Source organism: Syngnathus floridae, chromosome 21 (assembly GCF_059516105.1).
Source record: "Syngnathus floridae isolate MCC-2025c chromosome 21, RoL_Sflo_1.0, whole genome shotgun sequence".
Lineage (NCBI taxonomy): Eukaryota > Metazoa > Chordata > Actinopteri > Syngnathiformes > Syngnathidae > Syngnathus > Syngnathus floridae.
In genome coordinates, this window is record NC_142433.1 from 958,564 (window position 1) to 981,577 (window position 23,014).

General features: G+C 44.2%; 3 protein-coding genes and 3 non-coding genes across 12 annotated transcripts in view; 1 reads left to right on the forward strand and 5 right to left on the reverse strand.

Annotated features, from left to right (window-relative positions):
• Window positions 1-558: 558 nt before the first annotated feature.
• Window positions 559-1,792, reverse strand: rplp1 (ribosomal protein lateral stalk subunit P1). Its single transcript, XM_088365969.1, has 4 exons — window positions 1,575-1,792; window positions 970-1,044; window positions 770-887; window positions 559-680 (listed from the first exon to the last, which is right to left on the reverse strand). The coding sequence occupies exons 1-4, from the start codon at window positions 1,644-1,646 to the stop codon at window positions 598-600; spliced, it is 348 nt and encodes a 115-aa protein (XP_088222095.1). The 5' UTR covers window positions 1,647-1,792; the 3' UTR covers window positions 559-597.
• A 352-nt stretch (window positions 1,793-2,144) lies between these two features.
• clptm1l (CLPTM1 like) lies at window positions 2,145-6,845 on the reverse strand. Its single transcript, XM_088365968.1, has 18 exons — window positions 6,567-6,845; window positions 5,801-6,042; window positions 5,637-5,731; window positions 5,339-5,528; window positions 5,073-5,248; window positions 4,918-4,996; window positions 4,682-4,799; window positions 4,523-4,617; window positions 4,352-4,436; window positions 4,152-4,255; window positions 3,956-4,021; window positions 3,764-3,814; window positions 3,603-3,685; window positions 3,501-3,535; window positions 3,362-3,417; window positions 3,243-3,287; window positions 2,848-2,963; window positions 2,145-2,778 (listed from the first exon to the last, which is right to left on the reverse strand). Exons 2-18 carry the CDS (start codon window positions 5,963-5,965, stop codon window positions 2,694-2,696), a joined length of 1,644 nt encoding a protein of 547 aa, XP_088222094.1. The 5' UTR covers window positions 5,966-6,042; window positions 6,567-6,845; the 3' UTR covers window positions 2,145-2,693.
• Window positions 6,822-23,014, forward strand: part of trps1 (trichorhinophalangeal syndrome I) — a 94,721-nt gene continuing 78,528 nt past the window's right edge. For 5 of the 7 annotated variants that reach the window (XR_015855158.1, XM_088365957.1, XM_088365963.1 and 2 more), the window contains exons 1-6: window positions 6,822-6,985; window positions 8,393-8,465; window positions 8,865-8,956; window positions 9,715-10,114; window positions 11,750-11,837; window positions 21,649-21,826. The gene's annotated coding sequence lies outside the window, so the exon portion shown is untranslated. The remainder of the gene's footprint in view (window positions 6,986-8,392; window positions 8,466-8,864; window positions 8,957-9,714; window positions 10,115-11,749; window positions 11,838-21,648; window positions 21,827-23,014) is intronic. The other 2 variants (XM_088365956.1, XM_088365966.1) reach the window with 2 other exon arrangements.
• trnah-gug (transfer RNA histidin (anticodon GUG)) lies at window positions 7,263-7,334 on the reverse strand. The gene has a single exon. It is a non-coding gene; the product is annotated as a tRNA-His (tRNA).
• On the reverse strand, window positions 7,430-7,501 carry trnah-gug (transfer RNA histidin (anticodon GUG)). The gene has a single exon. It is a non-coding gene; the product is annotated as a tRNA-His (tRNA).
• trnah-gug (transfer RNA histidin (anticodon GUG)) lies at window positions 7,764-7,835 on the reverse strand. The gene has a single exon. It is a non-coding gene; the product is annotated as a tRNA-His (tRNA).

Genomic DNA, 23,014 nt, shown 5'->3' on the forward strand with positions numbered 1-23,014 from the left:
TTGACACTATTTGATGTAAGAAGCACGGATAAGTAAATACGTCTTCCTACTCCCTTTAAAAATGGTGCTAGCAATGGCATGCATTTCATTAGCGAGTGTGTTGACTATTGTTACTTTCTCCTGCTGCCGGTGCTGCATTAATTGGCGAGTTGCTTCCATTTAGTATTTTGCGCAAGTGTACTTATTTTACAAAAGTCAATCATTTAAATCCGTGGTCTTGCCTGTAAAGACAAATTGTACATCTACTTTGTGTCAATACTGAAATTGCAAATTGTCTTCACTATTCAAAAACTAGTAATGTTTCTAGAAATGTTTTAGACCATTCATCTTTTTAAAAATGTGAACAGTTCTTACTAGTTTTTGATTTCAAAACTAGTTCTTCTTAAACTATGACCGATACAGCCCATAACAAATATGAATTTGACACCCCAGATTTAAATGCTCAGTGAGCAACATCAGACCATCCTTTGCACACCTCTGCAAGGTGTTAAGATGTGAAAATATAATTACTGTAAACATGTTAGTTTCTTTTCGCTAGGCCTTGAAACACACAGAAGATGTTGTGGACATTTTATTGTTTTTAGAAAAACAGCCAGTTTAATCAAAAAGACCGAAGCCCATGTCGTCGTCAGACTCTTCAGACTCCTCCTTCTTCTCTTCTTTCTTCTCTTCTGCCTTAGCTTTGGGGTGAACAGACAAATAAACACATTGATGATGAACCCTGAAAAGTTAAGTCCCCACATTGGTTCTTATGAATCTTCTTTTTTACCTGGGGCATCTCCTCCAGCAGAGGCAACAGCTGCTCCGGCAGCAGGGGCTCCGGCCGGCGCGCCACCTCCAGCACCGACATTGCAGATCAGGCTGCCGATGTCAATGTTGGACAGCGCCTACGGGACGTAAAATGCAGGTAAGCCTCTTTCTGTCCTTGTTGTGTGTCATTTAGGCGTGGAAATTGCACTTTGACATTACCTTGGCAAAGAGACTGGGCCAGAAAGGCTCCACGCTCACGCCGGCAGCCTTGATCAGGGCATTCAGCTTGTCCTCCTAGATACAAAAATATTTGATCATTATTATTATGCGTTCATATAAAGTGTGGAGCATACGCTTCAGTTTGTAACATTTATTAAGTTACAATTGCAAAAATCTCATTAAAGTAGGGATACTAGCAATAGTTAAGGTTTGCATTATTACATTATTATAACGTGCAACTGAATGTTTGGCGCGCTATTTTTAAACAATTGTAGCTTCCACTACTAGCATTTTGTAATAAGAGCCATTGGGCGTGCATTTTTAATCTGTTTATTAGTTTCTTAAACAATAGTAAATCTAAAGCTACAGCGTACATATTGTTGACAGTGAGCACTCGTGTCCTGCCAAGAGTTAGCCTAGCATTTGCGATAGCTGCTCGACTTAAACCTACGATAAATGTCAAATAAAAGGCAAATAACTTTAAATGTCGTTTCCCAGCCGTTACACTCAAAACGTAACTTTAAGTGTGGTCATTGTGTAGTAAGTGGAAGGCTAAAAATGAACCCGATCGGTGGCGTGGCTAACTGGTGGTACGGGACACTTACGGTGACAGTGACTTCATCGTCGTGGAGGATGAGAGCCGAGTAAATACAAGCTAGCTCGGATACGGAAGCCATCGTATTGATTTGTTTTCACGTTTAGGGTGTCGGATGCCTAACTTTGATGGTGCTAGTCGCCGGATTACAGGCCTTAGCTTCGGGTGAAGAACCGAGCACCTTAGGCACGTTAACTTCCTGTTAATGGAGAAAGGGACGGTAGTGGGCGTGAATTTCTATTTTATAGTCTGCGTCGCGGCGACATGACGTCATGACGCACGGCCAGTGACGACTGACGTAGGGCCGCACGGGGTTCCGGTGGTTTTTGTTTTTCCGTCGTTCTTTAACAAATTCAGACGTGCCAAAAATACTTCAGTTCAAAGTAGTTATATCTTACTACATATAGGCAACAAAAGGTTAAAGCCAGTTTCTGGTTTAGAAAAATAATTTTAAACAACTGACATCTTTGTTTTGATGTGTGTGTGTATACAATGTGCAATACAATATACATGTATTTTATTACATTTGACAGTTAGCGTACGTTATTACACTAGTACGAATAAAAATCATCCAAATCAGTTTAGATATTCAGTCAGTTTATTTGATCTCAAATAATAATACCAATTAAACCCATAAAAAAAAAAAAAAACATCTGCAACTACACCGGGAGAGAAACCCCTGAAATTTGAGAGAATGTTTCAGAAAGTCACACATTACAACAATGGAAAGGAATGCGACAAATGTGTGATAATACTTTGTCTGTCCATTTCAGTGCCCATTTAGAAACATCCAACAGAACGACTCTGCTACACGCAAATAAGCTGCATAAACGTTCCAAAAAATTCCTCTCACATTTGGCACTAACACGTTCCATATGTTAAATACTTGTGCAAAATGGAATTAAGTGGTAGCCTGATAGGAATAGGACAAAGCAAACAAAAGATTTATCGGAAATGTCTGCTGGATGCAACCGAGATGAGGCATCAGGAAAAAAAAATACAAAATTGTATCCTCTCAAATCCTACCAAAAATGATCCGCTCAATATTTGAGAGGGGAATCCAGTTAAAACCACATTTACAATCACATAAGGATATTAATGTTACTTCACTTGAATGCCTCATCTTTTTTTAGTCCTTGTGAGATTTCCTTTTGGGATTGTCGTCGTACGAAATTCCATATTCGTTGACTCTTGTCTTGTCCACTGGGTAGAGCCTGCGGAAGGGCGAGAACTTTAGCTGAAATTTTGCGCTTGTGTGTGCGCGTGTGTTCATGTGTGCGTACCATCGCTGGTAAAGGTAAATGAGAAAGACCGCATCGTCTCGAAAACAGGCCAGTCGGTGGGATGTCGGCATGGTGATAATGAAGGCAAACACGTCGTCGATGAAGGTGTTGAATGCCTGACGGTAGCATTCGATTAAAAAAAATGACATACTTGCATACACAGCACCGTCATTTTTAGAATACCTGCAAACTTAATATTGCATTTTTTCGTCCCGTCAAAGCTAGAATGTTTCAAATCCCAATACTATGACTTTATTATCGAGTTATTTATTTTGTTGAATTGACCTTACTTTTGTAAGTGACTAATCTTTTAACTATTATCCCTTTTAATTATATGGCTTCCACCAAAATAGATTCACCCATTTTTTATCTTTATGTCAAAACGTTAAAGTCACCTTGTACATGAAAGCTTTCCAGGGCAGATGGGCCACTGATTTCAACTGTTAAAGAAAATAAAACATTTTTATGACATATTCATTTATGACAGGCGACTCTTAAATAGCTGCAAGCTCACCTTATAGTTGACAAAGAGCTGAGGAAGCATGAAGAGGAAGCCAAAGGCATAGACACCTAAAATAAATGAGGAAACAACAAGAAAAAAACGATTGAGTTCTAAAGTTGAGCAATAAAAGCAGTTGCCGGTGCAAACCTACCATTCACCAGACTGTTAATGAGCCACGAGTACCAACTACAACAGACACAAATCAGACACGCCATGAGTGAGCACTTCAGCCAACGCTTATGAACTTACCAACCTTTTATAGCGCAGGAATATTAGGGCGTAAAGCGCTCCTCCCAAGCACAGCGGGTAGAGAAGGTACGAGAGGTACTTCATGGCCTTACGGGGGGGGGGGGGAAATAATCATCACATTCATTAGATTGCAAAACACAAGAGCAAAAATAGTTGCCGGGTTACCTGAGTGTCGTACTCTTCTGTTCTTCTCTCCGATTCGTCTAACTTGCCAAACTGCAGAGGAAAAAAAAACCATGTTTCTATTGTTTGCATATAATGTGCTACGAAAAAAAAGAAAATACTTTGTGTGCAGCCCAGTAGCATTGCTTGGGGAACACGGCTGTAGTCAATGTTTGTTTGTGCCCCTGAACCTACCAGGAACGTGGGTTTCCCTCCTTTCCAGAGGACCTGAATCTTCAAGGCCTTCTTCACTTTCCACACCTACAACAAACATCCTCTTAGTCCGAGTTGTAGAAGTTAGACGAGCAATGAAATGATCTGGAAGCTATTCGTTTTTAAGGGGATGATGGTAGATTGCGCTCTAAGTATAATTTAAACTGCGCGGGCTCACCTCAATAACTGAGCCGATGCCGGCGGGGATGAGGACCAGCAGGCTGGTTTGCTCGTCAAACAGGTAAAGGAAGATGATGATGGTGCTGAAGCATCGCCACAGCACTGGCAAAGGAAATTAGTATTATTTCAGGATTTTTTTTTTTTTTTTAAGAGGTGTGTATGTGTGGGGGCATTTTGAATATACATGAGTTGTCCTACCAGCTTTGCTTGACATCCCCACCATGCTTTTCTTCTCTTTCCAGAAGCTGATGTCATTCTTGAAGGCCAAGAAGTCAAAAAGCAACTGGAGACAATGGGGAGGAGGAGGACATCTTTTTGTCTCTTCTATCCATTTGATTCACCTTAATCCAAAACAAGCACGAGACTCACGTGGAAGGCGGCCACGAAGAAGGTCAAAGCCAAGAAGTACAGGTTGGTGTCTGTGAAGATTCCTTTAATCTCATCGGCATCCTTCTCCGTAAAGCCTGCAAAGGGCGAAGGGCAGCGTGAAATGGTGGCACAGAACCAAAGTGATTCTGAGGCTCGTACCAAACTGTTGCAGGGAGTAGACCGCATCCTGCATGTGGATCCAGAACCGGAGTCTTCCCAAGGAGATGGCGTCATAGGAGATGGTAAGCGGAAGTATCTGGCTGGTGCTGTTGATCTCCTATGAACACAACACGAGGTTGCAAAATGTAATGCCCATTTATTGCTGCTCTACTTGTCATTGCAGATGAATAAATGTCACTTTTGTAGCAACAGAAAAGCAAAGGGTTTGCAATTACCAGGAGATCCTTGACACGGTTGCTGAGCTCATCAACAAAGAGCAGAGGTAGGTAAACCAGCTTCTTGCCATTTTGAAACCTAAAAACAATCAACATCTTGAGATATACATAGGGGAGATACACGTGTATAGATAAAAAGGTTTGCGGAGCCTCACGCTCGGAGGTAGCGGCGCACGTCATTTGGAACGTGTTCCTTGTCAAAAACAAAATGGTCGCCCACGATGTTTAGCGTCAGGCGAGAGCGCCAGTGCGAGACAGGCTGCTCGGACACGCCTCTTTTTGCTTCTTCTTCTTTGCGTTGTTTGGTCTGGCGAGCTTCTTCCGTCACATCCTGCGGGATGGGAAAGCAAATACGCACGTTAACGTGCCAGTCGGTTTGTCGCTCCATAACCGTCCTTAAGCACGCTCAAGTGCACCTCACCTCACTTTGGTCCTCTCGGGATATGAGGGAGATTTCGGGTGGCTTGGGCACCATGTAGGTGGTGAGATGGGCCACCAGGTGCACCTCCTGCGGGTCCTGCCACGGGGTGACTCCGGCCTGGTGGACAAACACCAGCGCATACAGAGTGCCGTTGTTGCGCGTCTTCTTGGGTAACGAGACGTTCACGGTCCTGTGGAAGAAACCAACACTTGGTGATGCCAGAATTTGGTCATGCGACTTCTCTGTGAGAGCAAAAGTTGCTAAAGCATGGGCTGATACATAATGATGTCAGCCGGACCTCTCAAACTTTTCGTTGATATTAAAAATCTCCTCTTTGTGGATGAGGGTGTGCCCTCCTTCTGCGTTGGGCCGGAGGGCTGTGTAGATGCTCATCTGGAAGATGCACACAAATGGCATTAAATCCCAAAATCAGGTCTTCTGATCGCATCATGCGTTCCTGACCTGGAGCTCAGGGTTTCCTGCTAGGAAGGGTGTGATGCAGCCGGCGCCGCCGGGGGGCTCGCATGGCACGGTGTACACAATGCCGTACATCACCCAGCAGGTGTGCGCAACGTACACCACGAACACACCCACCACCAGGGTGGTGAATGACGATTTCAGAAACATAGTGGCGGGGCGGTTCGGTGTCTCCTTGGCTAGCTGCAGGGCTGGCCCATCCCAATCTGGATGCCAATAAGCAGCAACTACAACAACAAGGACATTTGGCGAACGTGCTCATCTGGTTTTATCATTGTTAGTGCACCATTAATTAGATCATCTTTATATGTGGCAGAATTGAAACAAGGGTTAAGTGAAAAAATTGAGATTTTTTTTTTCAAAATGACAAATTTGTAATGGCAGAAACTTTGATTGCTGCAGTCTTTGTAGATTTCTGTTTAATTTTGGCAATGTTATCTGCTAAAACGAGGAGTTGAAGCACCACTGTCAAGCTTTGATGTGTGCCTTTGAGTCAGGCTTGTAGTTTGTACTCGTGCATATCTAAATAAATACTAAGTTAAGTACAAATACCTGAAAATGTATTCATACTTTGTACTTGAACTACCACCTCTGGCGGCTGGGAGAGATGAAATGCATCTCATTTTTAGACATACATAAGGAAGTAGTCAAATATTTGTAAGTGTTTCAGATTCCTTAGTCCAACGGGGCTATTATGTTGGTTCCACACCTAAATATTGATAAGGCATACATGGTTTTGAATCAAACTAACCGGTGTAGAAAGTGTCAGGCTGTCAGTGACCGAGTGACGGAACTCTAGCGACTCTCTCGGTGCAGTCGTTCCCGGCTGTCTCATTCAACGCGACGAGATCTTCTTCTTTAAAAGTCTGGCTCGGCCACTGGTCCAAATATTATGCATGCGAGAGCCCTTTTCAACCGCATCGCAATTCAGGGAACAAAACAAAACAAAAAATCACATTTGCTGTCGCTTAACGTGAGGTGGATTTACAATACTTCCGTTACGCACTTCCTGGTTTGGGATTCAGACGGGATTTGGACGGTTTAGTTAACGCGAGAAATAGCGGGAAAACTACGTCAACGAGTGCCGCTGTCAGCAATATACCTGTATAATATTGTACGTCGATCGACCTGTTCGTTAGCTAATCAAGATAAGCAAGTCGCTTTTGAACGGTAACCAAGAGACATTTAAATTTGGTCACTGTTGCCTTAAAATGCGACGGAAGGTAGTCTGTTGGGAATCTGTATTTTTATTTAAAATTGTTAATTTTTCTGTCAACATGCAGTATTTGAATTTACGCCAATATGCTGTTCCAAACTGCATGTATTCTGATGATGCATTGTATGTACTTTGAAATATTTCAGGAGTCGTTGTGTGAAGTAACGTTATCATGTTTTGATGTAAAATTTTATCTTCAGCCATTTTAATCTACATTGAATTGTACGACAATGCCGTGACCCGGATTCGAACCGGGGTTGCTGCGGCCACAACGCAGAGTACTAACCACTATACGATCACGGCTTATATGTCATTGTTCGCAAATAGATCTGTAGACTGACAGATGACGTCATCAACCCCGCAAACATTTCAATTGTGCTTCCAAAACTTCCCCAAAATGCCGTGACCCGGATTCGAACCGGGGTTGCTGCGGCCACAACGCAGAGTACTAACCACTATACGATCACGGCTTATGTGTCACTGTTCGCAAATAGATCTGTGGACTGACAGATGACGTCATCAACCCCGCAAACATTTCAATTGTGCTTCCAAAACTTCCCCAAAATGCCGTGACCCGGATTCGAACCGGGGTTGCTGCGGCCACAACGCAGAGTACCAACCACTATACGATCACGGCTTATGTGTCACTGTTCGCAAATAGATCTGTAGACTGACAGATGACGTCATTAACCCCGCAAACATTTCAATTGTGCTTCCAAAACGTCCCCAAAATGCCGTGACCCGGATTCGAACCGGGGTTGCTGCGGCCACAACGCAGAGTACTAACCACTATACGATCACGGCTGATATGTCACTGTTCGCAAATAGATTTGTAGACAGACAAATGACGTCATCAACCCCGCAAACATTTCAATTGTGCTTCCAAAACTTACCCAAAATAAATATGCTTTTAAAATAAGAGCACTGGTTGGAATTCAGTTCCAACTTTTTAACCCTACTTAATGTTTTAAAACAGTGACTTTTTTGGAGACATGCACATGCATACTTGATTTTATTTTAAAATTGTTTTTATTATGATCATTTTTTTTACCATGTAGCCTTATGCTGGAGCCCAATTGAACTTCCAGCGGCCCGGTGCCTGGGCAGGCTCCTGGCTTGACCTCTTTTGTCTCAAATCTGTCACTCTTCTCATTTAGCCATCTCCATTCAGCCCTTTTCCTGCAGTCTTGTATCCCCACGATTAAACAATGCCGCCACCCTGGCAAGTCCACACTATTCTTTTTAATGCTGCCCGTCTGTCCCTCCACTGCGCCGCTCTCCCGCCCGTCTATCGGAATCTTTAACCTCTCGCCATCCGTCTTGCCTTGTCGCCTTCATTATTTCTCTCCTTCTCTCTGCAGCCTCCTGTTCCCTGTCACCTTGTGATTGAACGAGCTGAGAAGTTAGTTGGATACCCTTCTGCTGTCCTCCAAGGTAGCACACACTCACATCCGCACACTTGACCCGGCCCACACGCAACTATCTATTCATCTACCAAACATGTTGAAGTGATTTGAGATGCTTCATTTGCTCTTTAAATGAAGCTCCTCAATTGTCACTGGTGCCACAAGACGGTTACATTTTAAACTAATCACTTACCATCTTGTGGCACCTTGGTGATGTTTAGACAAAGATAGTGCTTTTCCGTCATTAACAGCTTTTTGTTGTTTGCAGCAGGGCTCTGTCACTATCTTCTGCAAATAAATTCCTTATGCAATGCAATAATCAAATCACACTTCATTTTTACATTTGCTGTCAGAAGTGGGCTCAGAAAGTTCTTGCCATGTCCATTCTCAACAGCAGTTAATCATGCCCAATGTTTGTGTCTTGAAGTTTCCCACCTCAGGCTCCATCCTGAAGGCCCAATACCGGTGTGGTGGACATGAAAGGAATTCTGGGAAGTCATCTCACACTATGGATGGTGGGTAAGTGGCATGCCATGCAAAGCGCATCCCCATCGCGAGAGTGAAAGGAAGCTTTCATCCCTCATCCTCCATCAGCTGCCCGTCTTTTTGTCGGCGTGCCCTCCAGTTTCTTCCTGCCCTCGCCCGCTCTTGTCCGCCCCATTCATAGTTTTCCGCTTTGATTTTTTTGAATGTATATTTCTTGCTCTCATTTGCATTCCCCTTTTCATTTTGTCCCTCCCCCCCACTCACCTTATTTTGTCCATCCTTTTTCCACTCAGCTTTTCCCCTCCTCCCTTCCCGTCGACTCATCCTTCTCCTTTCCCTTCACTGCATGAACATGAAATGATCAAAGTGCCCATTCTAGCCATGACAGTTCAATTTTACCAGGGCACAGCAAGTCCACTCAACGCATACTCACACGTGCAAACGAGTGAGCCGAGTCGCAATCTGCTTGTAATCTCTTTGAAAAGAAGAGCGCCAATCCAATGTGAACCGCCATCAAACGTTCACGCTTTAAGATGCTCGCAGGGGATCCATTTAGCACAAAAATATATGGATGAAGTATGTTCATAAGTCACAGCGGTGATCACTGAAAACGTACGCGGTGACCTTCCAACAGACACCGACATGTCGGAATTAGTATGCATGCCCACTCGGTCGTACTGCACCACTTTGAAACTCAGCATGTGTGCTGTCTTCACAAGATGTGAGTTGTGCCCCCCCCCCCCCCCCCTCCCTCCTCCTTCACCTCCTCCCTTTTCTGTTCTTTCTTTCAGGTGTTTGCACTATCTTTCACCCCCATCCATCCATCTGTCCATCTGTTCATCCATCCGTGCTCTCTTCATCAAGCTTCACACGAGTGACAAAAGGCTCTCTGACGCAGAGAAAATGACCCGCATCAGATTGGGAAGAGAAGGAAAAATTGAACTGATTCAAACTCTGGATTTCATACTCTATCCTTATTTGCACTCGTGTCCCTCTGCCTGTTTTATTAGACTTCAGACTTATCTTAACCAGACAATTTCAGCAACCCTCACAGATTTGTAAGAGCTGCTGTTCTAGCATTTCGCCAGAGAGGGGCGCTGTGGTGCTGTAAAGGAAAAGTATTGACACGCCTGCAGTGAGCGTTTCCTTGACACAGGTGGATTACAAAGTGGGACACACCAGGCCTAAAAGGTAACACAGTTTAAGTCATCACTCTGGAAAAGTGTCACTTTTGCTTTTTACTGCTTTATGATATGAGGTGTGTGTGGTGGCGGTGCTCCTTTTTGTGCTTTCTGTATCGACAATATATAGCTGCAAATATTTGCCCTCCTTAATGAGCCAGATGGCGTTCATTTAGGGGAGCTAGATCAATAGTCACTGCGTGTTGGCCCAAAAGTGTGTAATCCGTCCACGGCAAACAGGCCTTTGCAGCTGACAAGAGTGTGATTGATGCGGCCTTAGCTCGCCAGGCTGCTTGACGGTGACAGAGTGACTGACAGCCGGCTTGACAAAGTGACAAAGGCGGCGATGCAACGTTCATCATCGTCCCGTTTGGGAGCCCCGAGCGGCCTTTTGGAGAAGCTTTACTACCCGCCCCGAAATACGCACCATAGTTGTTGTCTTTCTTTTGACCCATTATAGATGATTGCAAAAGAAGTTAAAGCTGCCACCTCACCTCTTTGCAGAAACTTCCTGTATTCAAACCCGATTGGTTATTTACCTTAGAAACTGTGTTGTCATTTTCACTCAGCAGCAAGTGACAAGATGGCCACCCCCTGAGATAGATACAAATGGATGGATTTTGCAGGAAAATGCTCAACTTCTTTTGAAATTAAGTTCTAAATTGTCTTTGATTTATTTGCAGAAATTAGATTTTGAAGCTCGGCGACGTCGCTATGTCTTGTGCGTGTTTAGGTACCGAACCATGCTCTTAACAGCAGGGTGCCAAAAAGTGATTTGCTGCAGATTAGTTACTTTGCTACTCAGAACAACTTAAAGCGTTCAATATAGAATACATTTATTCGTGGATTTAGATGCCAACATGCGATAAAGTTGAGCTTAGCGCCGAAGAGCAAATGCACGCCGCGTAGGCATACTAGCGCACATACACGCACACACACAGTCTGTGAGCGTGCAGTGATGTGTGTTGCACACTCAAGCGAGAGGTGTGTTATTGTCACCTCGGGCCCCAACAGCATTAAGGCGACCCCCCCTCCCCACACACACACACCTACTGACATTCGCACACACTGAGAAGTGGTAGCAGGCAGGCTCCATTGCCCTCCATTGCAGGTGTGTGTTGCCTGATAAACTTTATCAGCTCAGTGCTTGCTGCTCTTGGTAAAGAAAAGGCAAAAGTGTGTGTGCATGTGAGTCATCATGTGTGTCTTTTTTTTTTTTTTTTTTACACCATTACTTACACTTGCACAATGTGATGGAATCCACTAAAGTAGCTTTATCACAAATTATGCACAGCGAGGCCGGCTTCCAGCTTCGCAGTTTTTTTATATAGCTACTTGTTTATGGTGGATGTAATTCCACTGTTGTCCACTAGATGGCAGCATACCAGTTTGTTCCCCACTGTAAAACTGACTAAATAAGACTGAAAATAGGAAGTGTATTTCAGCTCAGTCAAGTTTTTGCTGAAGGTTATTAAACTTCATTTCTGCCTGTTATGCCTGGAGTGTTTATGATGTGCAAAAGTGTACTTAATGTAATCATTTAGTTTTTCTCTATCTGCCTTGGGTGCACATTTTGTTTCCATGACAACTCATCCAGACACAAAAAAACCCCAAAAGTAAAGTCTTTGTATTCAATCTTTCACAGAGACGCACAAGAGCAAAAAAAGATAATGTGAGAGGACGCGGCAGCATGGATCTCCTGAAAAAGATGTCGGCCTCCCACCTGCTTAAAGGTAGGTGTCCGAGCGTCCCTGAACGCACCGTGTGAGGGCATCCACCTTTAATTGCTGAGTGTATCAACAAAGTATTTTGATAGACTGAGCCATATTAAAATGTACGCAAATGTACAGTAAAGGTTCCGGTGGGTCATAATCAGGACAATGTAAACACACTCTTGTAAGTAGCTGTTAAATGATGAGGCTCATATGTGCTTTCCATCTCTTCCAAGATGTTGCTATCCACTGGATGGCACTGTTGACAAAAGCACAAACTCAGGAGCAAGCGCCCTCCTCCCTTTCTGCTACCTCCATGCTTACATTCGCCATCTCTTGCCCCAACGTTGCAATGCGCTCTTATTAGAAAAGCAGACGTACGTCGACGCGCGCAATCTATACAGGCTGAGCCTGAGCGGCGAGTGGAAAGTCAACGTGAGGCAGGGCCGGACTTGATGCAACAAATTCAATTCACCGTATAATATGGCCGGCATCGGCCCACGAGCCCAGTATACCGTATGTTCCTCTTGTAAAGTCACTCCATCATTTTAGCGCGCGTACGCTTGGCTGAAGAGTACTTGACAGGAGAGGGTGATGGCACTTTTTGTCTGACGGAGGCGGCCATCAGACCGAAGCCAGATGCTTATCAAACATTGTGCACAAACTGATCAGCTCCGGGGCAGACAAGTGGTTTGCTCGTCTGCTTCACAATTCTGAAATTATGGAGCTATCATAGTTTTATAAAAACAAAAAGTGATACGGTAGTGCTAGATGCTGCATGGAAATATAAACAATTGATGAGATAGAAGCCTGGTAGCATATCTAGAGTAGCTTGCACATTGATGCATTTGTCATTGCCCATATCAGAACAGCCTCAAGACACGCAAGCAGAAGTGAATATTATTTTCTTTGTGGCTAAGATTTAGCACCCAGGTAATGGATTTCATTCCATTATGCAGCTGCCCCCTTAATGTTGTGACAAATCATGCTTCTCAAAAATCTGATGAAAGACACCCGTCAACGTAATTCATGATTCCTCACATTTTTTGGGCCTGGCTAATAACGAGACCCCCCTCGCCACAAGTCGAGAGTGGACGCGGCGGCATGTTGTTGCGGCGCCATAACACCCCAAGGAGAGCCGCGCTCTTGGGGCGGCCCGCTGGTGTGTACAACGTTGAGGAAAAAAAAAAAAAAACCCTGGCGGTTTGCACGTCATCTCGACAGTGAATGTGTGGCGCGAGATCAGAAAGGTTGCGGTTTGCGCTCAGAGGGCGTGTTGCATGCTGAGTAAGATGCTTGAAAAACAACATATCCATTCATTGACTCACCCAGACCAATATAAACAAGTGTTGACTGCCACTTTGATAAATGATTTATCTTGTCAGCAAACATCAGTAAAAAGATGTCAAGCTGGTAAATACGTGTTTACCTCCGTGGAGGAGCTTTTCCAACCGACGAGTGTATTGGTCCTCACTTTCCTTTGAAGGCCTTCCTGCATTTGCGTTTCTTCTCCCAACTCTCTTTGCGTCATTACTCACGTCGCGTAATGTGGCTTTCCGGTCTTTATCTCAATCCTTGAGAAGCTCACTAGTTGTTTGTTTGGCTTGTCCTTGTTGCTACTTTGTTAATTTTGTCAGTAGGCTTAGTTGGATGCGTAATAAATGTGAAGAGTTCTCTCCTCAGTTGAGGACAGCCGAGATGGCTATACATCAACAACATTTCAAGAGTGTTCATCTCTTTCAACGAGCCAGCGCATCAATTTTGCTCTCTATTTTTTTATTTTCCCGGGGCGTAGCTGACAGTTAAAACAGGGCCACGTTGGCTGCCAAGGAACTAAAAATTGCCGCAAGTCACCAGAGCAGCGCAAGTAAATCATAAATTCATGAAGACGTCACAAACACTTTAGAATAAGTTAGACAGAAAATTGTCCAGCTTGGCATTTATTTGCGGAGGGCGTCGTGAGTGGCCGCCAAAAGTGGTGAAAGCGCCCACGGGCTATAATTACGTAGGTGTGCAAAAAGTACAAGTGCTGGTTCAGTTCCTGTACATAAGGAAGAAAATATCTAAGAGTCCAAGGACATATATCTGCTGTCCTTTGTGGTGGTTGAAATAAAAATGAACACTTCAGCAAAGAGCAAATACCTGGAGATATACTTAAGTACAGTGACAAAGTATTTGCACATCTCGCTTCAGTAAGACGGTTTGTTCTGTACTGAAAGTCGCATCTGATTTGCCAGATGGTTTGCCTTGTGGCGGTCGTGTCCAATATGGCCGCCGCTGACAGTGACACCAAGTGCCAAATATTCTGTAATCCTGCTTCAAACGAAGACATGAAGCTCCCAGACAAAAGCGGCTTCAACTGCTAAGATCTTTTTTTGTGTCTTGTGCCATCTATACCAACATTTGTGCATCCATAAATATATATTTTAAGATGTATTCTTTATGTCAGCTAAAGCAAATCCATTATGTCTGTATTACACTGCCCCCTGGTGGCCAAGACGTACACACGTGAAGGATCAGCGCAATGTCTATTGAATTGAAGCAAAAAATAAATCTTTACATTCAATGACGTATGTTTTTACCAAGAAGAAAATCCTACCCTTCTATTTTGTAATGTTGTGCGTGGTGATGAGTAAAGTAGGAAATTCCAGCGATGGCTAGAATGTGGTGGAGGGAAGTAAAACGACTACTCTCGAATTCCGATTAGACGTTGCGGTATCGGCGGTAAATCCATAAACGTCATCCTCTGCTAATCTGATCTGTTCTTTTCTGAAAGCGCACAACGGGATGAGTTGTAGCGGCGGCGACATCTCGCATTTACAAGCGACAGTCTTGCCCTTCAGAGCTGTTAGCCATTTGTCACGTTTAGACACATGGCAACCGCGCAGACATTTTTTGGTGGAATAATATTCGTGGATCATATACGAAGGTGGTAAATTCCAACTCGCGACTCATCAAAGAAGCTCCGGATAATACCGAGCTTGCTCTTTGATCCCCCCCCCCGCCGACGTTTCGCACTCGTCTCGCTCGATTGCTCGCTGTCCCGCTGAGCGCTTTCAATTCATTTCCATATACGTACGGCGAACACATCAAACGCCTTGCAAAGTCCACGGCTGATTGCAACGGGAACTTTCAGGTTGAGCTCGTCTGTTTTAGTCTATAAACCTACCGCAGTCTTCATCTGAGAGTCCAACAGGTGAGAGCCATGGGACAGATTCGCTACTTTGGCAGCAGACAACATTTTGGGCGACTCGTCGTCACGTCTAATAAGGTCATGATAGGCATCTTCCGTGGCTAGTTGGAGGCCTCCCAGTGAGCGGGTCACCTTCAAGGTTCTTATTGGAGAGAAAACTCGCTGAGGTGTCACGGAAGTCTATTTTCCACTCCAAGTGGTGGAGCTGATTGAAAGTTTTGGACTTACCCGAGACCAATTAGCAATCAGCGCACAGCCCGTTTGACCTGTCAATCACTCGGGAGAGCTCGGCGAGGAAGCTACGCTCGCACATATGGAGGTCAGGGTCAGGTGACTGTACGAGATCCCGGTCCCTTGAGAAATCCACGTCCTCCAACCGAGCGCAAACTTTTCTCTGATGAGACTCAAGGTCATTCATCACTGACTTCCTGCGCTCCCCCCCCCCCCAGTCTTTGTAGTGGTCGGTAATGTTGGCATCAAGTCATATATTTTTTAGCCTGGTGTCATCGTGCGACTCATAGATTTTTCCACTAATAAGGAAAGTGACTCACATGGAACTGGATGACAAATATCACGTATTTGTAGTAAATGTAAAAGCGTGACTCACTCGTGTTTATTAAAGAGCCACTCTTACCGTCCTCGTGTAGCCCGGAAGCCCAACATCAGTTTCATTTTAACTTTGTGGATTTCCTCTTTGACCTGAGGCATAGAGTCAAGTAAATGTCGTGTCTTACTGGATTTTTTTTTCAACTGCTTGAGAGAGGATTAATCATAGATCTGAAGCCTGTCTGAGTGTAACCAGAAGTTATCTTTACCACAAATCTTTTTGAGTCACATCAGATAAAACAGACCACAGTCTATGTCCAGGCAAGCACTTGTACACATGCAAACACTTTTTTGTTTGCCATTTTTATAAATCGTGAAAAAAAGAATGAAATTGAATCAGGACAACGTTGAAGTGACAAGAGCAGATGTGATACAGTAGCCTGCCGAAGCAATGTCAATGTGGCGGCCATATTGGGCAGGGCAAGTTCCCATCAGAAGCTACTCAAATCAGTCAAAGCTTGACCGGAAATAACAACGAGTCCCTATTTGGAGATCACAATTGACGAGCTGCCACAACCCCATATGTGTTATTCTACCTTTGGGCCTGATTTTTCCTCGACTCGTATCGTCATCATCCTTCTCCCCGTTTATGTTCTTGGAAGCAGTCACCCACATTGTCCATGGTAGCAGGTCGCATCTGCGAGTGCGTGCGTGCGTGCGAGCGAGCAGTCTAGACGCGGTTTCCTTTGCCGTGTTTGTCTTTCTCGTCTTGCCAGCTGATCTATTCGGCCAGGAATGTTAGCGCTCGCCTTTCCGTTAGCAGGCGCTCTCCGCGATGCTCCTCGTCTTTTCGCCCCCTCCATCCGTTCTTGTCTCCTCCCGTTCTTATCTGTGCCTGACTTTTAACCGGCGCTTCCAAGCATGTGGACTTTTTCCCCTCGCCTCAGTTTCCCTTCTCGGCGGGGAAGGAGACGTGCAATTTGTCTTTCTGTGCAATGGTCACAAATGCAGATTTCTGATCTCCGCTGTGCACATTTTTCTCCTTCCTCATCGTGCAAGCATCTCTCGCCTTCTTCCCCTGCAGAGTCATCATTCATTGAGTGTCTTCTGGCAAGAGACCAGCACACCTTAGCATGCGTAATTAGCTGTGAAGATTCCTCATTTCAGCACGCGCAGGCAGCATGTTTTCGCCACTGGTTGACTTTCACAACTTTGCTCTTCCTCTGGGCATTTTATTTTTTTTTGCCTGAAAAATGCCAACTAAGCCAAAATGATATAGATCCAAACTGAAGACAGAGGTACTATGGGCCGTAGAACCCGAAAACTGTGGCTGGTGAAGACCTTGATGAGGTCATGGTGAATTGCAGCCTATCCCCTGAGGCGAGTTACACCCCGGACTGGTCGCCAGCCAATCGCAGGGCGCCGGAACCTATCAGTATCAATATTTTGCGTCCAGCAGTCACTCATTGCCACCGGCAAGCCATCCAACAAGTCCGCACCATCTGCTCAATTTATCAGCAGCCCGGCTAGCCGTTGCCGCGGCAACCCAAGCAAACAGCCAAAAGGAGGAGCGCGATGCTGCCAAAGAGCTCGAATGACTCGCTGTTTTCTCTCCATCTCCTTTAACCCTGTCGTCCTTTTTCTCACTCACTTTATTTCTCTTCCCTCTGTCACGCGTCTGTCGTCGCTTCTAAAAATGGCCTCTTGATCAATGAATTAATCAATTAAGCGCTTGGACTAGAGACCCTCGCTCTCCTTTAAATCTTAATTGGCCTTCCATCCATCCATTTTCTGCCGTGCTTGTTCTCGTGTCAGCATATTTCTTTTTTTTTTTATGGCCATTTCCATTGGCTTGATAGGACTCTCAGCCGGAATTGGTACTGGCCATTTTTAACCGCTGTCACAGTGGATCCAAATTAAACTACTGATGCAGAGTGTGATGTTTTCACTTTGCTGGAAGGTGTCAAGGTCTCCTGATAGATCCAAAATACATTTTCCAGTGTGTGCATGTGTGTGTGTGTGTGTGTGCCAGAATCGCATCACCATGTTTTGCATAATTCTCACGTACGCCCGGGCACCGCTGCCCTTGCCCAGGGCGGCAAACACGTACGTGCCCGCCCGTGCGTGCGTGCATGCGCGCGTGTGGCGGTGATGGATGTTTTAGGGGAGCAGGTTAATCTCTTGCTAATGTAGATGAATTGTCCAGCGTCCAGATTACAGCAAACGCAAACACACCCAATGCGGTTCGGCTAAGAACATGACGCGTGCTGCAGATAGAAAGAACCTTGTTAGGAGAAAAACGACTAGTCCATTGACAAGTTCATCTTCATTTGTACAAAATGTGGACTTGATTATTATAAAAGTCACATCTCTGCTTGTAAACATTGTGCGTGATTCTCTTAAAAGAGCTACATGAAATTTCTTTTTAATGATTTTTTTATGAGTATAATGTTGTCGTCAAGACACAAACTCAACTATCAGTCGAGAGCACATCACATCACATCACATCAAAATGCAAAAGCTGAGGTCATGAGATCTTATTTGAACTTATGCAAATTGTCTTATGAAATATTGAAGGCGAGGCATGAAACTCCAAACCTCCCGAAAGACTTTTTTTTGGCAATTTGGTTGGCAAGCGCGTCTTGAGGAGACACACGCACACATGCACACATGCACACACACACACACACACACACACACACACACACACACACACACACACAGGCGGGCGTACACACAAGTAGTTTATATTCACCAAGAATAGCTTAAGGAGAGAGGACAAGATCAGACAGACACGCAACTTTTGATTATTCTCTTAGGTCTTTAATTTGTTTCTGCGAGCGTGCTTTTTTGCTTTCACGTTTGATAAAAGACAGATTATATTTGTGACTGAGAAGAAACCGAAGGAGCTTTTGAGAGAATCACTTTAGGAACGGAACCTAAAAAAATGACATTGTTGACTTTAGAGTTAGACATTTCAGTTGAACAATTGCATATTTTGAAAAATGTCTATTCAAAGACTCTTCTGGCTTTGGCACCATCTTGTGGCGTATTGATGCCAAGGAACTATGTCGAATTGAAATGAGGAACTTCCTTTAAACACAACTAGTGCTTTGGTGCCTTTTTGAACGATGTTGAAGTGAGTTTAGATGTTTCATTTCAACAAAAGTAGTGCTTAGCCACCACTTTCTAACTTCTACAGGCTTCCCTGTCCTCCTTTTTCTTTTTGTAGCATTTGGATGGTGTTTCATTCGCCCTCTGCTGGAAGTCATGGAACATAAAATATGACTCATCCCTAGCGCTAACTTGGGTAACCTTAAAACGGGATTAAGTGTGTCCAAGTTTGGAGGGGGTGAGGTGGCCATTTAAGTTAGGCAGTAAAGTGTTGATTCTTCCTGTTCATCATGAAACTTTTTTTTTTTTTTTTTTTCCCCGGCCGGCAAGATGTGATTCTCAGATCATGACTCGTAGCTTCTTTGTCTCATTTTGAGCTCAGTCCTCTTTTTGCCTGAGCCTTCCTTGCCATTTCATTTCTCTGTCTGGAGAGATTTGAACATTTCTATTTCATCTTTCATCGCAGACGCTCAACTCAAAAGAACAACGCGACAACCTTAGTGACCTTTTGTACCGCTGCACCAGCGACATTTTCTTCCCCATCCCTATTTTACTTTTGCAAAACTTTTTTTATTTCGCTTCTTTTGGTCACTGCCTTTTTTTAATTCCTCCATTTGAATGCAAGATGAATACCATGCTTCTTCTTCTGCCACATTCAAACCTGAACGTCTTCTAAAGATGATGTGAATTATTTATCAGATTTCACTTTTCAAGTGAGTTTCGTATCCTTTATTACAATCTTACTGCTGTTCATATTATTGCAGTGTACTTTCTATGAATTTAGGGGACATGTTCTTCCATGTTTCTGAGTCTCCCTCAGCTTCTCCTTCTGTCAATAAATAATGAGGTGAATTTCATGAACACATTCAAAGCCGATGCACTCATTGCCTTTTCATTTATTGCAGCTGCTGCTGCTGCTGCTGCTCTATTTTTTTCCTTTTTTTTGTATTATTATTTTTTTAAAATCCAACATCCTTGCTCTAAATTCTATCCAGGCGGCAGTAGGCAATGCCATACTTCACACGTGTCCCAAAATTATGACTCAGTGGCGACGCAGCTTGGTAGCCGCAGTCTCAATAATGCAACAAGGTTGGACATCATCGGTAGCGTCTCTCCTGGGATTTGTGTGCTCACACAGAAGCAAAAGAGAAAACAACAACAGTTTTTTTGTTAGCTGCGCAACTGTAGCAGGCTTCGGCAAGAAATTGTCAGGCGCTAGATGAAGAAGTTGACTTTTCGGCGCAGGTAATTGGATTCATACCAATTTGTGCCCTATGGAAAATCCTCCATTTTCAAGTAAATTATTGTAACCTTTAATGTGATTAGAATCAATCGTAATTCTCACCAAATTTGAACTTCTTTCGACGAACCAACTACTGCAGTTCATTCTGGGATTTTTTTTTTTTTGCACTGGTGTATAATTGAAGGCTCCCCACCCTTCTGCATTTTGTGAAAAAAAATAAACACACTGCCTACTGGTTTGATGATATAGTTCAAAATGAATTTGTATTCCAGCCTTGGCAGTTTTTTTTTTTTTTTTTTAAATAATTTAGCTTAGCCATAAAAATCTCCTTGTAACCCTGACAAATCCCCCCCCCCTGGCTGCTTCTGCTGTGACCACAAGTTCAACTTCCTTCTCAGCACCACTGACAAAGTGGCTGAAGGATTTGTCTTGTAACTTGAAGATTTGAGTCCCAAAAAAAAAAAAAGTGGGAATAACCTTGCTCCTAACCTTGTTTTGATGTTTTTAGAACGCTCCAGGAGAGGTGAGGGGCTTAAGCTCACAGCCCTTACATGAGCAGAGATCATTGGATAGTTTCTTTATTTTTTCAGTCCATTGCTTGCGACAAACTCCGCCAAGGGCCAACAATCCGGAAGCATTTCAAAAGAAAATGTGGAAGGACTGTCACATCTTTATCTCGACCAGGTGTTTTTTTTTTTTTTTTTCAATATCCAAGCAGTAAAAGGCTTTATTTACAGTGCCGAATGTACAAATAATGCGCGTTGTGGGCCAGACGTGGCCCTCGGGCCCCAGTTTTGCCTCCAGTGGCATACGAGGAAGGCCCGTGTGCATGCGTGTGAGCGCAAGCGATAATGTTGTGTTTAGGGGCAGTTAATTTGGTTGGCAAAGAGAGAACGCACGTATAAATATCCCGACGCTCGGGACAGCCTGACGCAGTTTGACAAAAATTATAGTTATGGCCGCGTTCGCATCTTGACAGAATGAGTCAGTTACGCGCAGGATTTACGGTTATTGGGGGAGGTGAAACGAGGACACGGTACAGCGTACGCCCGTGCACGCACACACACACACACACACACACACACACACACACACACACACACACACACACACACACACAGAACTGATTTGGAGCACACGTTAAATTATCTTCACACAGATGCTGCAAGGGAACAGAATATTTTACGGCGGACACAGAGATGCGATGTTGCCACTCAGCGCTAATCAATACATTCTTGGCAGCTTGGAAAAGCATTGCGAGTCGCAAGTGGAGGCTGCCTGGAGACATGCGAGTTCCCTTTGAAATATATTTCCATCAGTGTACACACTTGATACTTATGCCAATATTTTCCAGTGGATATCAAGGGTGTGTGTAACAGGTGTTGATTTTTCTCTTGAGTAGTTGTGTGAGTGTCTCTAGCCTCATTGAACCCTTTCCCTAATTGACTGACTACGTGTGAGTTCTCTGTGAGTCATTCGACCCTGGCATCAACGCCAATTGTGCAACATTTGACGCATGCACGACACTCTGTTAAATGAAGGAGCTCCAGCAAAAAACAATCATGTGCCAAAGGTGGAGCTGGAATGTGGATTAGATGAGTAATAGTTCTAAATGTGTCATTTCCAGCCCTAACCACCTCCCGCGTCTCTGCTCTTCTTCAATTCGCATCAAACATTGTGTTCCCAGTGAAATTGCGTTTCATCACCCACGTTTTTTTTTTTTTTGCGGTTCGCAGGCAAGTTTCAACTTTGACCTGCACGCCTTCAGTGTGCTACCACGTCGTGCTGCAACAAACCAGGCAGAAATGAGGTTGGCCGGAAGCGATGCTGCCTAATTAAGAGCACAAAGGAGTGGCAGAGAAGGTCCCCTACCAAGCGGCCGTAATAGCTGTTTCCAAGACAGCCGAGATGTCTGTAAGTGTTGTTGTGAGCTCTGTTTGTAAGAGAAGCATTTGTTCAAATTTCCGTAGCATTGATGCTAATTTTGGTTGGTGGCATAGCGGAAATTGTGGGCTGAACTATTCCATCCAGAAATCCTTCCAAAACAAAAAAAGGTGGAAAAATGTTGGCTTATCGGATGATGTAGAAATATATACACATTAAGATATATTCATTTGAACATGTCTAAAACACAAACACAAATGACTCCCTTGAGTAAAAGTTTGCACACCCCTGGTTTATAGGCTGCTGTTGAACAAATTGTGGAGGCGACTTCATTCCGTGGCCGTAAGTACAGGGTGTCCTAAAAGTCACTATAGACTTGCTTTTTTTTTGGATTTCATTTAAGTTGCCGTTTGGACAGCAGTGAGGTCATCATCATTTGATAGCGTACGCTTTGTTGCTCTTTTTGGAAGCGTATCATTCCCCTTGCCCATGCTCGCCAATTGACACTGGAGCAGTTTTGCAAAATTGCTACCTGACAGACTTTTTGTGTCCCCGACAGCAACAGTTTGAGGAGTTTCCATCTTGTGTCCCATCGATGCCTACTAACTTGTGACGAGTGAACAAAAAAACGTCATTTCTCCGTAGCCGGGCGACAAGTCCCAGCTATTCCGGAAAAAACAAAACGTTCCCTTAAATCGCCACGATTAATCAGGACGAGAGGCCAAATGTATCCGCGCATCACAGGTGAATGAGCTCCAACTTGGGAGCTAGTGTCCGTGGATGGAATCTTCCGTTCATTTCTTTTTTTTGACGAGCACTGAGTCACGACTCTGACACATACAGGGGCTAATGTGTGTGTGTGTGTGTGTGGGTGGGTGGGTGGATGGAAACAAAGTGAAGCTCTGAAATATCAACAAGTTGCCACCAGGCCGCAGATTTTACCATCCAAATGACTGATGCCACTTGAGAACAGCACACATGAATTATTCATGGTGTGGAAAAAAAAAAAGACCCCCTCCCACACACGGCCCCCAGACCCTCCCAAAAAGTTCCGCAACTTCCCCACCACATTTAATCCATCGCACATGACTGATGTCCCGCTTTAGAACGACGATCGCTCACTGAGTGTGAATTTATTTTTCATTAAAGCGCCTGGCCGCCCCCGCAGGGGTCATCCATTACAGCACCGTACGTATGTCTGCAATGCAAATGTTGGGG

Bases quoted from the DNA above. Each gene is read 5' to 3' on its own strand.
- rplp1 (XM_088365969.1), bottom strand. From the start codon at position 1,646: ATGGCTTCCGTATCCGAGCTAGCTTGTATTTACTCGGCTCTCATCCTC. The intron at 1,045-1,574 runs GTAAGTGTCCCG...TTTTGTATCTAG, and splicing joins ACGATGAAGTCACTGTCACC to GAGGACAAGCTGAATGCCCT. The intron at 681-769 runs GTAAAAAAGAAG...TTCACCCCAAAG, and splicing joins TGCTGGAGGAGATGCCCCAG to CTAAGGCAGAAGAGAAGAAA.
- clptm1l (XM_088365968.1), bottom strand. From the start codon at position 5,965: ATGTTTCTGAAATCGTCATTCACCACCCTGGTGGTGGGTGTGTTCGTG. The intron at 3,418-3,500 runs GTAGGTTTGCAC...CATTTATTTTAG, and splicing joins CATTAACAGTCTGGTGAATG to GTGTCTATGCCTTTGGCTTC. The intron at 3,288-3,361 runs GTGAGCTTGCAG...TTTCTTTAACAG, and splicing joins AGCTCTTTGTCAACTATAAG to TTGAAATCAGTGGCCCATCT.